A 16,930-nucleotide genomic window follows, 5' to 3' on the forward strand; every position below is an offset into this window, starting at 1 on the left:
AGACATGAGATAAGATAGATCCATATGCTGATTTATGCAGGCTAGGCATGAAAGGCTGCTCTGTAGATGAATTAGAAACCTTCAGGATGGTTTCTGCTTGTGTCTGTGGGTCCATGAACTGATCAGCAATACCCCAGGTCGCTGGTGGGAAGACTTCAGTGAGGATATCCCAGTTGGGAGCATTGGTTGTACTTGTAGGGAAACAAAAATCAGTCTGGAGCAAAGAGAGCTATCGATTCATCTGCTCTTTTTCTCCCTCTCTGTCTCCCCCTGAATTTTGTGTAACTCATAAGCATAGACCTTGCGTAAGGGGATTGCATTTCACACTTAATGCGCATAATTATATCTTGCAAACAGTTTATTAATGGATATATAATCATAGAGTAGCTTGTATATACATAACACTGGTGTTTGATTATGCTGCAGCTGCCATAGATCAATGGATACGCAGGAGCCTTGCTTATTAGTGTCTCACATGCACAAAGTCTAGAAAGTAATTCAACATTGGTACCACACAGTTGTTCATCAAATACTGCTACGTAGGGGAAATCAGAAAGTTTAAAGACATGGTAGAGAAGGGTTGTAGTAAGATCAGTACATATGAGACCTGCCACTTGAAGAAAATTCTCTTTCTCAGAAACGTCCCCTCCGTAAATCTTCAAGAGGTATTCTTCCCTAATTATCCATGTACTGTAAACACTTTAGATCTTATTTTGAAAAGGGATATCTTCTGAGAAATCGCTCTGAAAGTAGCATGTCTACGAGTCTGACCATTTCTATTTTCTGAAGGTGACTCACCCCGAGGCCCAACGAGCAGGCTAAGTTCTCAGCTTGTGAATCAACAGCACAAGGATCTACAGACGAAGGTAAGACTACTAACACTTGAGCAGCCTGAGCTGCACTGAAACGGTTTGCAGCAATGTTGTTGAGACCAATAACGCACAAGGTAATGCACAAGGAAGAAGATTCTAGCTTGTTTTGGCACATAGACGATACAGGACTAAAAAGTAAAAGCAAAAAAACGGCGTGGTGAGCTGCAGAATGCCCACGAGTTTGTAACCCATCTCCAACGCGATAACCTCAGCTTTCCCTCCCGTGTCCCCCAACTACCACTTGTGAAGCTGCTTCTGATCTGCATGGATGTTGTGTGTCTGGCCAGGTGCCAGCAGCTGTGGCCAAGCAGGGTAAATAACTATCGAAATTCTGCTGTAGCCTTTCATGCAGTGAAGGCATTCATTTGTGTGCCTCTCCTATATCTGTCTGGGAATTAAAAAATAAATAAATTAGGAACTTTTCTATCTTCAAGACCTGAGTTGACTTTGTAATTGCTTGGGGCTGCATGGGGTAGTGAGGGGAACAGCTAGGCAATTTTGTAAGCTTCCTGTGATGAGAAAATAGGCCTTTTTTTTTTCCTTTTTTTTTTCTTTTTTTTTTCCCCAGTTATATCTCTTATTATGTAAAAGAATCAGATCTCTTCACTAAGGAGGTATTCTTCAGAGTTCATTTTTTCAAGTCATCTTAGGCTAGAGAAACTGGATAAATTCAGAAGAATAATAAGAGGCTGTGTGACTGTTTTCTATCTCACCCCTTCCTGCTATTCTCTTTCTGCACCAGACCAAGGGAGGCAACAGACAGAGGCAGCGAGTGATCTGGTACAGACTTTCCAATAATATTGATTCACTTTATTTAAAACAAAAACTTTGCAGGGGACAGATGAAAACTCCAGGATGATAAATGCCAAACAAAAGGATGTGGGGAGGAAAGCAAATTTATGTTGTTTCCAAACAAAGTCTTGAAAAATATGGACCAAGGAAAAAAAAAAAAAGGAAAAAATAAAAGGAAAAAAAAAAAAACACCACACAACTTGTTAAGTGATTATGACTCCCATTTCTTATTTTAGGGGTTTACAAACACTCATCTTGCTTTTGACCTTCATAACTTTTTTTTTTTAAATGTTGTTTGGAAAAAGGCATATTCAGTGTTCAGTTGGTGTTGGGGGGGCAGGAGCTGTGCGATGTACTAGCGAGTAATGAAAGATTACTAGAGGTTAAGGAAGCAGATTTCTACCTTATGAACTTGGCAGCTCTCCTGCAGGTCTACGCACTTGGTATTGATCTTGCTGTAAGATGAATAGATATGGATTTTTTTAAAAAAAAAATTCTTTTGGGGGGACCTCTAAATATGCCTGACATTCATGAGAATTTTGCTTAAGGGTTGGTATTAATCTATATTAATCCAGATAATACATAACATATCTATGTTTTCGGTCTCAGTGCAGCTTCTTTTCAGATTAGGTTATTATTGAAGAAATGTTTTTAAACAGTTCTTTTAGTGCTTTTAACTTCTGAATGTACATGCATATCTGCATTAGAGTAACAAAGTGAAAATGGGAAGATACAGCTTTAACACATCTGGAGTTATTGCCTAAATCTGCAGATTCCACTGATCACAAATGTATTAAACTTCCTGAAGAATATTTTCTACATTTAGAAAAAAAACCTTCTTTTTTTTATGAAGTTTGTATACAAATAGTTAAGGAATACAGACGCTTCCCTCATTTTTTGTTAATTTGCTAGTACTTGATTCACATCATGCCTTCTGGCTAACCTTAGTATTGCCCTCTTTCAATTTGCATGAGTACGTGTAAAGTTAAGCTTGTAATACTGAGAGATTAGAAAACCTCATTTCTTTATCAAAAGATCTAATACGCTCTAATATTTTTATGCTGGCAATAGACACTGTACTATCCAATTGTTTTTTGGCATGTGCACCTACCCTTACGACACTGCTAAAAAGCAAGGAAAGATTGTAGGAAAAAATTATCATTAGGATATGGATGGAATAAAAAGGTTTAGGGACCAGTGATGCACGTCCAGCCAGGCTCCCTGATTGAATCAGGTCCTGCAGAACACTTGTTTGGGAGGAAGAGGAGTTAAGTTGCAGTCTCAGGGCTGTGTTTTTGACATGTATGTGAGGTGAAATGCTGGGCTTTTTGCTCTAGGTCAATGCCAGGATTTCAAAGGCACTGAGCATCCCCGCTGCGGGCTGTCGAGCAGTGGGCACCTCCTCTCTTCCCCAAGCAGGCCCCTCGCCCACATCCATGCCCTGCTCAGGCAGCGCTCGTTCCCTGTAGCCCTTGCACAGGCAAGGGGGCTGATGCAGCCCCTGCAATTTTGTGTTTTGTAAAGCAGCAAGGAAGCAGGAAGGGGTTTGTTTCCTTTGACAGAGGTGGGGTACAGCCTTGGGGCCACCCTTTTGGCCAAGCCAGGTGCCAACGGACCCTTGTGCTGGCTGTTGGACTCTCAGCAGCCATGAGGGGAGCCCCCTCATGGGGTGAGGTTGAGGGGTACCCCCTCCACACTCACCCCCCCGGGGCTGTGACATGGCCACCTCTCCCTTCTCCTGACCCAAATGGGACAGCAGGTGCAGGGCACAGCCCTGCTTGGCACTCCCTGGCTTGTATCAGGAATAGTGCAGCCAGCAGGACCAGGGAGGTGATCGTCCCCCTGTACTCTGGTGAGGTCGCACCTCGAGTACTGTGTTCAGCTTTGGGCCTCTCACTACAAGAAGGACATCGAGGCCCTGGAGCATGTCCAGAGAAGGGCTACGAAGCTGGTGAAGGGCCTGGGACACAAGTCCTGTGAGGAGCGACTGAGGGCACTGGGGGTGTTCAGCCTGGAGAAGAGGAGGCTCAGGGGAGACCGTATTGCTCTCTGCAACTGCGTAAGATGAAGCTGTGAGGAGCTGGAGGTCAGCCTCTTCTCGCAGGTAACCAGTGATAGGACTAGAGGGAATGGCCTCAAGTTACGCCAGGGGAGGTTCAGGTTGGAAATGAGGAGACATTTCTTCTCAGAAAGAGCAGTCAGGCGTTGGGACGGGTTGCCCAAGGAGGTGGAGGCGTCACCGTCCCCGGGGGTGTTCAAGGTTGGACATGGTTCAGTGGGTGATGGTGGTCGTTGGACCAGGTGATCTTGGAGGGCTTTTCCAACCCTAATGATTCCACGATTCCTGGTGTCCCTGAGGGGGCAGCACCCACCATTGGGTTGAAGGAGGACTGCGGGGGGCTCAGGGGGACTTAGGAGGGCTGAGGGGGACTGGAGGTGACTGAGGGGAGCTGAGGAGGGCTGAGGGGGCTGACGGGCACTGAGGGTGCCATCCCGCCCTCCCTCAGCAGCTCTGATGCTGCTCCCCTCGAAGCAGGAAGCCGGAAACCATCTCAAGAAGCCGCATTAGCGAAAAAAAGGGGAGCGAGGCAGCTCCCCTCACCCTCGGGGAGGGGGGAGGGGGGGGTCGACATCACCCCTCCTCCCCTCGCGTTTCCCCTTTCCCGCCTCAGCGGGCGGCGCGCGAGCCCCCGAGGCGCAGCAGCAGCAGGAGCAGCAGGAGCAGCACTAGCAGCACCAGCAGCAGCGCAGGCGCAGTGGCAGCGGCGGAGTTGTGAATGGCGCGGCTGTGCCCGGCCGGAGTTGGCGGGGCGGGGAGGAAGTCGGAGGGGAGGGGGCGGGGGCGGGCGGTGGCTGTGCGCGCGCGGCGGGGGGAGGAGGAGGAGGAGGAGGAGGAGAAGAAGAAGGGAGGGGGGGCGCCGGCTGGGGGCTAACAAAGGGCGAGGCGTAGCGCTGGGGCTGGGACAGGGAAGAGGAGGAGGGACGGAGGGAGGAGGAGGAGGAGGAGGAGGAAGGGCAGCCGGCGGCCCCACCACCATGCCGCGGGTCGTCCCCGACCAGCGGAGCAAGTTCGAGAACGAGGAGTTCTTCAGGAAGCTGAGCCGCGAGTGCGAGGTGAGGCAGAGGAGGGAGGGAAGGAGGGAGGAAGGCTGCGGGGGAGGCTGGCCTCACCGAGGGGAAACTTTCCTCATGGGGACCGGGGGTGGTAGCGCAGTCTGTGCGCCGCGCTGCCCCTTATCTTACCGCCGGTTCCCCCCCCTGATTGAGCGCCCTGTGCCCCGCAGATTAAATACACCGGCTTCAGGGACCGGCCCCACGAGGAGAGGCAGGCCCGCTTCCAAAACGCCTGCCGGGACGGCCGCTCCGAAATCGTAAGTGGGGCTGGGGGGTCCTGGGGGGCGTTTGGGGGGTCCCCGAGGTGCTGTGGGGGGTCCCCGGGGTGGGTTCGGGGTCCCCTCGGGGCGCTGTGGGGGTCCCCGGGGCTCCCCCCGGGCTGGGACCGCGGCGGTGCCTCCCCGAAAAGTTTCGGGAGAGCTCTGAGGAGGAGGAGGAGAGGAGGAAGGCGCCGAAGCAATTTAGCCCAGAGGCTCCTTGCTGGGTGTGGCGGGCGGGGACGGGGCTCTGCTTGCTCCTCGGCCGGTCCTTTGCCCGAAAGTTGTGCTTTGGTTGTTTCCCCCCCCCCTTTTTTCCTCTAAATAACAAACGCTGCGGCGCGGGCTTCACAGCAGAGCGAGGATTCCCCTCAGGGGACGCAAACGAGGAGCCCGTGGAGCCTTCACTTTCAGATTTTAATTCTTATTCTCAGAGGAAACACTAATTTTCGGAGCTGAAATCGTCCAAAGGCGCTAGCTAAAAGTCTCCAAATGAGCTGCGTGGTGTCCGCGAGCTCAAGCAAACACTCTCAAAATTAGGCTTTGAAAGTGGCAACTTGAGCCCTGTTTTCTCTCATTCATTAGGGTTAGTACGGGCTCCGCTGAATTAAAGCGTGAGACGAAGTGCGGCTCGCAGCAGTTGAGAAGTGACTGGCTATTTCCTGGTTTGCTTTCTGCTATATGTTCCTTCTGTAAGATCGGCGTGGTGTAGCGTTTCTGTGAGGCTGTTAACTCTTAACTGCTCTCAAAATGCAGAAGTAACCTCTATTTTCGTTTAAAAGATAGCAAGAAAAGAAGGTAAAAGTTCCCTTCCCGCAGAAGTAACCCCTACTTTCACCTAGTTTGGTTTTATGGCGATTCTGTCATTTCCCTCAGCGTGGGTTGTAGTGTCGTTTGGGTTGGACAAGACCTCAGAGATCACCTAGGTATTACTAGTCAGCTCACAATGAAATCCTTTATGCACAACCGTACCGAAATATAATTGAATACTAATTACCACAGACGATCCTGTTTATTTGCATTTCTGTGTAAAAGGATATCCTTACCTTGTACTAAGTAACTTTATTTTACCTAGATCTTACCTATCTGTGGGGTCAGAACCTGTAATACTATTTTATGAGAGGCCTCCTGTTGTCAGTCTCCCTTATTTTAGTGCGTTTTTACATTCATTTTTCATTGTTTGATCCCTTTAAAAAGTCACCAGGGAAACAATGGGTAGGTAAGGAAAACAAAAGTCTGCAAGCATTTGAAGTTCCTGAACAGGTGAAAGTGCAGCATCTACTTGATTCCTTCCCTTAGAAAACAAACAGACAAAGGACGTTTAGCTTATAACTAGCTTTCTAATGCCACATACGCAGTTATTTCTATAAATGGGAAATCGCTGTAGGTTCACCTTTGTACTTCTAAGCCTGCTGTCTTTCCCTGCCAGAACTTCATCCCTTGGAAGCCACCAGCAATGTCTGTTCTACATATTTTTTCATCTACTTAATTATAAAACAGCCTCTACATTTCTTGATCTGAAACATCTGGTTTTGTTCTGTGAACAGGGCACAAGCAGTCGGGTTTATTTGGAAACGTAGTGTGTGTAATGACTGATGTTAAAAAGAGCTAGCAATTGTACTTTTTTTTTTTCTGTTCTTGAATGTTTTTCCAGACATCAAGGATTTATTCTTTTATCTCCAAAGGGAGCCTTTGTAAATGACCTTACATATTTTTAAGCAGACAAAAAAAAAAAAAGGCAGAAAACAGCTTAAGGATTTAACGTAGAACTGGCAATAGGTTGCTGGTTACTTCGATTAAATAGCTCTTGATTGAGCAAGGAAAATAATGACCAGTATTAATGGAAAAAGTAACTGTGGAATACTAAGATTGCTGTCTTGCTCGTGTTAAATGGCTTTGGTAACTTGAAAATAACTTTGTATTTGCAATTTGTTTTCGGAGGCTTCCTAACTGTGCTTGGTTGGAAGGCACTTGCTTGTGTTTATGTTGTCTAGATGTAGGTCAGATCACCCTGGTGCTACATGATAAGCTTTTTAGCATTTCAGACAGAGCTTTAAAAGGCTCTGTATAGCAAACTACAATTTCACTAATTTCAAGTTTATTATCAAAGTAGTAATGTGATGATGATAATTGCTATTTTATTCCTTACCCTAAGGAAAATTCTGGGTCCAGGGTAGTTCTCTGTGGTTACTATTCTTCAGTTTTTAAATATTGACCAATGACTTTCACACATGGTATTTTAATCGGGTGGTTTTATCTTTACAAAGGGAGAAAGCAGGCTTCAGAGATCAAGAGAGTAAGTTTTCCATGCAGCTTTTAAAGAGCTGGTGGTCTAAATGTTGCCTGTATGACTCCAAGAGGATGTGGGAATTTGTCTACTTTCATTTTCTTTTCTCTTTTTTTTTTTTTTGCTAATATTATTCCCATGCTTTTTCACGGTCCTCCAGCACAAGCTTAGATGCAGGGGGTGGGAAGGATCGAGTGCTTCTCTGCCTTGCTCAGTTTCCCAGAAAGCGAGGGAAGTTCTGGCCCGGTATCCTCCGGACCCACGGGTGCTGGAGCAGTCCAGAGGGCTGCAGAGGTTGCACTCCTGGGCACCTGGCATGAATTGAGGAGTGCAAGAGATGTATTTGCTAAAGATGCTGGGAGATGGGAGGGTAGTTTGTATGTAGATAGAGTAGTAACTTAGAGTAGCGAAGGGGATAAGAGAAGCAAGCTGGATGCTAATGATCTGCAGCCCCTGGCAGTTTTGGTGCTTTTTGTGCAAGTGTATCCCTGATGAAGCTTCTGTTACCTTGATTGAAATGTCTCAGGGTATCATACTGCAAAGAAATGTTAACGCACCAGTATGGTATCCCTTCAGTACGAGCAGGATGGATTCTTCATTTTTAATGATGTCAAGAATAGGTTTAGCAGGCAATTAACAACAATAAAAATAAAAAAAAATAGCCTGGGATGAAACTTGATTGCGGTGCATTGGTCTCCCTTGGTGGGGGGGAGGAAAGTCAAGACAAAGCACTTCTACTTTCAAAATGGGAGGTATTAATCCTGTGACAGTGTTGCAGTACATGACCGGAACTGTCTTAAATAACATGTAGAGCTATTGTGTCATAGGCAGCAGCACAGTTACATTTATATGACAGAGCTGCTCTATTCTGGCTTGCTTGAAAGGAATCTGCTTGTCGGGAAAATCCAACTATTCGGGTAGTATCTGTGTAGCTTTTAGGAAAAAAATATATTCTGGATTAATGACCATTTAAATCTAAGTGATCATGGTAATCAATACAGTGTGATTTGATTGCAACAAAACATGTTTGACCCTGGGATTTTGAGCAGAGTTGTGTTCTGGCGGTGTGTTCTGGTATTCACATGCTTGCAGGACACAGTGTAGTGTATCAGAGAAGGGAGACACTGTGAATCAGATTGGGGAAAAAAATAGATTTTTGCTTCCACATCTAGAAGTTGGCATGCTGTTCGCTGCTTGGAGCTGGTAAGATGTACAAACAAATACAGAGTTCTTAAAGAAAACTGAATCTTATTTTCATTTGAAGCCATAGGAAATATTTACTTGAGAGCAGTGCATGCTTTTTCCAATACGGTTGAGTTAGTCCCTCTAATGACTTTACAAAGGGCTGCAGCTGAGAGGAATTCCTGAATTCCTATTCCAATGTGTGCTCCCTGATGCACCACCCTGGATCTCACCACTTTCTTAATGTGACAGCAGGACTTTGTCCTGGGAAGTTTAACAGAGCTGTATTGAGGCTTGCCTGCAGACAATGCAATAGGAATATCTGCTTTTCAGGTCAGATAACCATTCGTCGAGGTGCAAGTGTATTCTGAGAATAAACGACTCCTTTCCTTGCAAAAAAAAGTTGTCCCTGGTAACAGGTCTCTGGAGTTCATTTTCCTCTAGAACGACTTCTTTTTAGGTATATGCAAGCTCTTTAAAAAGCATAGGCAATTTTTAATGTTTTAGATACTAAATTGTTGTAGGGTATCCAGACAGAACCGAAATGACAGATTCTAATGTCAGCAAAACTGATTTGAAAGAAGTATTGATTCCATGTTGTATTTTATATCCGAAGCAGCCAATGGCAAATGTTGTCAAAATGGAATCAGATGTTTGTAACTTAATACTTAAGAAAAATGATGAGTGCATGTTTTTGACTTTAAGTATTCTCTATGCTGCCTGGCTTAAGACATAAACTGATGTAAAAATAAATGACTGCCTGCATAATTTATGTAATGTCTTGCTCCCTGATCCTGTTTGTATTGATTTTTCTAAAAGGCTTTTGTGGCCACAGGAACCAATCTGTCTCTCCAGTTTTTTCCGGCCAGCTGGCAGGGGGAGCAGCGACAGACACCGACCCGGGAGTATGTCGACTTTGAAAGAGAAGGAGGCAAGGTAAGAAGGAAATAGCATAAACATTTCTTTCAGTTGCAGCAGTGTTTGTGGTCTGATTAGTATGGGCTGCGTGTATGATGCGAAATTACTAATAATTCCCATCTTGGTGCATGTAGGTAGTCTGTGGGTGCAACTGCAAGCCAGTACAATACTGGTATAAATATTAACATTGTTTTAAAGCATGTTAATATTTTTGGAGGGAAACACGTGGTTGGTCCTGGCGGCTTTTCATTATTTTGAAGAACAGAACTTTCTTCGGTCATGCTACGTTAAAATTTTGGGAGCAGCTTAAATTGTTAATGGTGTACTTCTAGAATGGTACAGAAATCAGACGTTGGCCGCCCAGTTGTGGTGGGTTAACGAACATCTGCTTTCTGACCTCATTACTTCAGTGGGTCTTAGGTTGCCAGTTGACACAGCAAGCAGTCAACGTGGTGTCGAGTGGAATGAGTCTTTTTTTCTTTCCCCCCTCGCTTTCACCATAAGTGGTAATACAGAATAAGCATTGCTTTCAAAATTGATTTGTGATGTTTTATTTCTTTCTGAGGTGGCTGTCCCGTGGACTGACACTGAAAGCAGGAGTTCCTTAATGACAGTGATATTACTGTGAAGCTGTATTAGAATTAAAGCCAGAAACCTTGCTTAGTCTGGTCAGTTAAAATGAAGTTACTGAAATCGCTTATAATTGGTTTTGTTTTACAGGAAAAACATACCTTTAGAAATGTAGGTGCTGTCTCTTACCTATACTGCTCTAGATGCCTTGGAACTGATCCAAAGATCACTGAAGTCAATAGGAGACTTTCTGCTGACCTCAGTAGGTTTGGACCAGCACTTAAGCACTCGGCCTTTTAGGTTCAGGCTAATTTCTCTATAGCTCTTTGACTTTAAAGATTTTAATAGACTATTAAGTTCTGGCTTCTGCCTAAAAGTTTTTGCCCAATCTTGTAATGAGTAGCGGCTAACATTACCAGATCTAACGGGCTGGAGGAAATATTTGAAGCTTGTTCAGGGTTAACGATATATTGCATCTTTTAACTGCTGCTAGGTAGGAAGATAAATATTTCCTATAGTGGGGAAAACCTGGTTGGAAGAAAAAAAAAATTCCTGAGGGCAGATACGGTATTTGGAATTCAACTTAATGAGTTTTTTTGGAAAAAAATTGTTTTCCGTTCAGTCCTGTGAGGCTTCCAGAAGTTTGACAAACTGGGGGAGAAGGAGTGAAGTTGGCTATGCTGGGCACCGACTGCTTTGCTAAGGAAGCTGAACTGAATCTGGCTCTTACTGAAAAATATTGATTCTGGCTCACAATTGAATGAGGAATTTTTCTTGTAATGTGTAAGAAGACTGAGGTCTTTCTTCTTGCCAGTTCAAAAATAATTTTATTTACTCCTATATATTTTTAACTTTATTTTCTCTGAATGAATTCTTAAAGTACTGAACTATTTCATCCATTTCCTTGTGCTGTCTTAATCAGGTAAGAACTGGGCAGATAAGCTGCATATTAGAATAGAGCAGGAGTCTCCTTCATGTGTGCCACTCCCTGTTTTATGTCTGTTTACAGTAAATTCTAGAGTGCTTTGCTAAATTGTTCAGAGTCTTTCATCCAAGAAGAGGCTGGAGGTGGACACACTAATAAATGGGATTAGCGTTACGCTCCAGGACAAGCAAATCACAAATTTGCCATTGTAATCAGGCTTTACTATTGTAAATCACGTGTGAACGCAGGCTCTGCACAAAATTAAACTCGCCTGAAAGTAAGCCACTCCCATAACTTCAGAAGAGGAGCAAGCAGAACGGGAGAGAGCTGCTTACGTTATCAACAGAAACAGTTAAGTGTTTTATCAGTTGAATGGTCTGAGATTTTTTTGTTCTCTGTAGATTTCTGTAGCCTGGCTTTATTAAGAATTTCTTTCATAGGCTTCGGCAGTCTCTTAACGCCATGTGATTTCTGTAGCTCTGTGCAACATTGTTTTATGAGCTTTGATTCTTGAGGCAGTGCATAATATGTGTTTGTTCATCACTGGACTTAAGCCAGCAAGGCATGTTTTTAATTATATCAATAAAAAAGGCTATGGGGGGAGCTGTCAGTTAATTATTTTTTTAGGCATTAGTTTGAGATCTAGAATGCAGATAAACTTACCAGCACTAGAATATTTTTATTCTGGAATTCTACTTCACTGTTTGGCCAGGCAAGTGATGGCCCAAAATAGTTTATCCAGAGTTTGAGCGTGTCACTGTTGTGCCCAAGCAGCTTTGTACATATTGACGAATTTACCAGCATGGCATCTGCTGGGATTGCCTTCTTAAATGACTGAATTTTAGAAAGAGAAACACCCTTGTGAATCCACGTGAAAAGTCAGGACTCTGTAAATATTTCCTTTGTAGGCTTGAGGTTTTTCAGCCTGATATTTTTTAACACGGGGATTTTTCCTATGCTTTATTTGACTTTTAATGTTTCTGGTGTTCATGATGGTTGGGTAGGCCACTACTGGATACCCAGTCTTCATTAATTCAAAAATAGAACAGCAAAGTGTTCACTTAAGTTTAAAATGAGTAGAAATATTGAGCTGAACCTTTTAATATCGTGTGTTCTCTTTGTTTATTAGCAAAAGTAATTGTGTATTTTAGCGTGGTTTTTTTTCAGGTTTGTCATCGCAAAAGAGTACAGAGCAGTAAAAATTGCTCCCTAGATTCCTGGACTGTAGGAATTGTAGGATGCTATTTCGTTACAGCCTTGTGTGGGGTGGGGAGTGTCAAATTGAGAGCGTGTCCTCTGTCTGGATACCCGAATTGTACTGAGGTTTCCTGGTCCTGTGTATCGTCAGGTAGCATCCATTTCTTTCTTTTTTTTTCCTTTAAGAACACACAAAAAAATGTTTCTAAGAAATGCAGAGGCAGGTGGTGTAGTAGCATCATCTGTTGGCTGAAATCTCATTGTCCCCTTGTTTTGTTAAGAACTGTGAGATTAATTTTTTTCATCATTCATTTTGCATTCGTTTTACAGTAAGATAAAATACCCCTGTTTTTTCTTTCATTTTTCCACGTCTTATATGTAGCTCTGGCCTTTCTTGCCTCAAAGTGCATTAGTTCTCAGATGTTCTTTTATTGTTTAAATATCGGTTACCGCGCCGATGAAGTGTGTGAAGTTGTTCTACTTCCCCTCCCCTTTCTAATACTCTTCTCCATCTCATTTCTAATGCAGCTGAACTTCCTGTCTGCTGCTCAGCAGCAGCTGCTCATAAACCAGAATCTTCAGCACAGGCTTATTTTAGTGCCATACACGACGAACTCCACGAATCCGGAGCACAGTGCGTCAGACAGGCTTGAAGTCGATTTGGGGTACCTGGTACACCACATGCGAGATGTAGTTGGGCTTTCTACTCCCTAGGCTGTTAACTCTGTTCCCCCTAGGCTGTTAACTCTGTTCCAGCCATAAGTAAAGAATACTGGACTTCAGTTTTCTTCCTGACGGTGCTGAGTTTCTCCTCATGTGCTATTTTTCTGTCCTAAGTAGGAAATTTACGTAGCTTGAAGTTGATTTTAATTGCTTGGATGAATCATAAAACCTGGGATTTCTGTCACACTGCAGACACCACAGCAGTTACAGAAATATAATGAGTAAGAGAAGTGGTGTATTTGAGTAAAAACTAAATTTAAATGGCAGTCAACAGTGCTCGTTTTGCACTTGCTTCCTTCTCTCACTAGAATTAGTTATGTGGCTTGATAAATAGCACTTGTCCCCACAGTAACTTTTTCTTCTGACGTCAGCAATAAACTTTGGCAGATGATTGGGATGACATATCGACTGCTCTGTTTCTTGAGCAAATGCAATTTCTAGTCAAACATAGGATCGTGGTGTACCCAGCAGGATTTGCTTGGAAGATGAAAGCTTAATTTATGAGAAATGCCTGAATACCTCTGCTAACCTGCATTGAATCAGAGGTTTCTTTGGTCCACACCTCTATTTGAAGAATTTTGCTGAAATACTAATTCATTCAAACCAAGTTGGAGTAGCAACTTTTTTGTACACTTCTGAACAAATAAGGGAAACTATCTTACGGTTTCAGCTCTCAGTTTTTACCCCACTGTAGTGCTAAAGAGCTGTGTTCCTTAAGTTGCTGTATTTTCAGCCCACTAGTAGCTGTGACTTTTGCATTTTTGCCATCTAAAATGTTCTCACCACTGGGGTAGTTGCTGTATGTGCTCCCTGGAAAAAAGGGGCTTTAACTTTTTTTTTTCTGAAATGTTGATGCACTAGATGCTAGGAAATGAGGGGGAAAAGCTTGTGCTAGAGCCATCGTACTAATTGAAGTTCAAGTTGTAGTGTGCCACCGTCTCAGCCATGAGATAAGTCATCAAGACTTTGTCATTTTGCCTGTCTGTAGTAATTTAATGCTTCTGTGAATTATTGCACAGGTGTCTGTCTCAGGCACTGGCCAGTCCTCTAGTCCTGAAGAGCTGGGTGTCACCTAACCAAAGTTCAGGGAGCCATTTCTACTTGGGGGCATGTAAGGTGTGACAGGTAAAAACGTAGCAAATGCCAGCATTTAAGCAGTACTGTGCACATCTGTGTGGCTCCTCTCTTAGTATGTGAGGCCATCTGGTGAGGATGGTCAGCTTCCCAGGAACTGTCCTGCAGGACTGCAGAGCAGCCTTGCTGCTTCACAGGTGAAAGCTCAGGAGCTGAGGATCCTCGCATGGCTTTGCACAGTCCCTGACTGATCTTCAGGCTAGCCCCTAATGCCTCAGTGGGTTAGGATAGCAATATTTTAGGCTCAAATATAAAGCCCGTTCAGCTACTGATCTCTCCCTTTGTTTTAGTAGAATAATGCAGGATTACTCCTCTGGCTTATTTTCAATTTAGCACAGGAACACTGAGCAGGGGACATCTGAGTGGAGCCCTGATGAAGCCCCCATCACTGATGCTCACTTATGGCTCTCAGGCTTCTTCTGTAGGCGTTGAACAAGAAAGTCAGTGTGTGTTTGTTCTGACAGCAGGTACACGGGGTTGGTCTGGTAACCAGTTCATGTTCAGCCTGACAAAACAGCTTGCTTATTTATTGGAGTTGTGTGTCAGGGGTCCTGTAAAGCCTTAGTAGGTAAGAATCCACTTTCCTACACGGTCCCCTTGATCAATTTTCATACAGGATTGTGTGTATGATCTGCGTAAATATTTCTAGTAGATGCTTTTGTTTTTAGATTTTATGATGGCGTGTTTAAGATCTTTTTTATTTTAGCAGAGACTGCTCAGGTTCCTCTCTTTCTCCCTCCCCAGATATGTCAGTTTGTTTGTGTGTCTATAGCCTTTTTCTTTAGCAGAGAGTGAAACATCCTTGTTTTATCTAGATACGTTGAGGTGGTGTTCTTTATGACCTGTTGTTGCGTAGAGCAGAGCTACCAAATTGAGGCTCTTGTTGAAGCTGAGTAGTCACAACATCCATATTTGTTCTTTATTTTCCTTCAAAACTGGGAGATGGCTCTATCTGCATCCAGTTCATACTGTTAACAGTTAGGAGCTTGTTTTTTTTGGGGAAGAGAAATCTTTAGAGCTCCTAGCTTGTTAGGTACATATTGTCCTGTGCTGGCAGGCAGCCACGGGCTGAGGTTTAGACAGTTGTTCCTGAAGACTGATTTATCCTAGGGTGCTCTCCTCCATTAGAGCATGAGTCACAGCAGGCATCTCTCATGTGACAAGTATCCACAGCCTTTTCCCCTTAATCCTTTCTCTCCCCCTGTCCTCCAAATACTTCTGTCACCGTACGCAGCCTTGTTCATCCTTTCTGGTACATGACACGCTTGTGCCATTTTGAAGCAGTGCTTATGAACCACACTTAAAACATGTTTGTGCCATTTGTGGTGCCTGCCTATCAGCTCTCTCTGTAGGTCCCAAGTCCTTAAGATCTGCCATCAGTAAACCTTTTTTTGATTAGCTTTTATTACATGGCGTAGAAGCAGTTATTCAGTCATACTTTATATATAAACCTCAAGCTTTTTCCAGAGGTCTAAATGCATCCATTAGAGTTGTATAGACAAGACATCAAAATTACTCATACCATCCTCCTAGAGCTTCCCAGAAGAGAAACAAAACCAGGGCAAGTTAGTGAGCTAAACTTTGCTTTTGGGAACCGGTGGTGATACATAAGGACAGATGAGTGTAGCGTGGATGAAAGCAGTACTTAAGATCCCTGCAGCATAGACATTGGAAGAAATCCAGACATTTGGATTGTTGAATCCTCTTGTTTGCATATCAGTCTCCACTTACTAAACAAAGCTGTTAACATTATGCTTCTCTGCTCTTCTTTTAAATGAATGAGAAAAAGACGAGCATCGCTGTTGAAGATGTCTGTTTCTTTGTGAAAAATCACTTAATACCTCAGTCTCAAAGAAATACTCAATAAGATGATTAAACACTAGCTACAAGAAACTCTCATTTTTTGCAAAGTTATTGAAGTGTTTCTTCAAGCTTTATTGTCCTAAGCACAAGTAACAAAGTGAGCTAATTAGCTTGCTTAATTGCATATTTGACGTTTAGCAAGTTGGACTGGTGAAATATGTACTGTGACAATAATATAGATAAAATAAGGACTTTTTCTCATGCAAGGTTGCTGTTCCAAGCACATGTGAGTATTAATAAGCAGGTCATATTCTGGGGAATAGTTGATCTGCAGATGTTTTATCCATATATTTTCTGTGTCACGTTAATATCTAGGCTTGTACGTAAAATCCAAATTATAGCTATTTGAGGAGTCTGTGCAGAAATTCTGTATTCTTTTTGTATTTAAGATACTGAGCTTAAACTGTTGCAGGCCACAGCTCTACCTTGTGGGACTCCTTGCAGCTTGTTTTATCTGTTCATCTGGTATAAATGCAGAGCACAAAATCTATGGAAAGTGTCATGAAAAGTTCTTAAATCTGTCATAATTTTTCAAGTAAGGGTTGTGAAACATGAATTTTCTGTTGAAATAGAGTGACTGAGGACAAAATGGTGTCTGTCACAGATTTCAAATAATTAAAGGTCTGAAATCTAGGGAAGAAAGCAGCTATGGGAGAGTAAGTGGGAGCCTTCATGTCACAGCATCATAGAATCATGATGTCCTTATGAAATCTTCTTGATAGTGACCGAGGAGCAGTGAATATTGACGAAACAGATCCGAGGTGATGAGAAGAAATTTTAGCTTCCTTCCAGCCAGTGTATTCCTTTAAAAAATGGAAGTGGGGCGGGGAAGGAAAGCCCACATTCTTTGGTAGAGGCAATATTGGGCTTTTTTTGTTTTCTTTTTGGAAAACTAATATAAGCCTAGAGAATGCTTAAGAATGGGAAAGCTCAAGCAGGAAAGCGTCTAGACAAAATAAAACAACTATGGTAGTGTATTTTTTTCTCATGCTGCTAAAGAGCGTTTGGGGATTTCTTCATAAAGCCTGCATGCTTCTCTGGTTGTCGTTATTTTTTTTTTTTGGATGTTGAGGGCAACTATTTCCCCTTGGGTATG

General features: G+C 43.4%; 1 protein-coding gene across 4 annotated transcripts in view; it reads left to right on the top strand.

Moving 5' to 3' along the window:
- The first annotated feature begins 4,525 nt into the window (after positions 1–4,525).
- The window catches only part of CBFB (core-binding factor subunit beta), a 42,574-nt gene continuing 30,169 nt past the window's right edge, over positions 4,526–16,930 (top strand). The window contains exons 1-3 of one of the 4 annotated variants that reach the window (XM_035543260.1): positions 4,526–4,778; positions 4,949–5,035; positions 9,324–9,440. In XM_035543260.1, the coding sequence (XP_035399153.1) occupies positions 4,701–4,778; positions 4,949–5,035; positions 9,324–9,440 (282 nt within the window). In that variant the 5' untranslated portion in view covers positions 4,526–4,700. The remainder of the gene's footprint in view (positions 4,779–4,948; positions 5,036–9,323; positions 9,441–16,930) is intronic. The other 3 variants (XM_035543259.1, XM_035543262.1, XM_035543263.1) reach the window with 3 other exon arrangements.

This window comes from Cygnus atratus, chromosome 12 (assembly GCF_013377495.2).
Source record: "Cygnus atratus isolate AKBS03 ecotype Queensland, Australia chromosome 12, CAtr_DNAZoo_HiC_assembly, whole genome shotgun sequence".
NCBI lineage: Eukaryota > Metazoa > Chordata > Aves > Anseriformes > Anatidae > Cygnus > Cygnus atratus.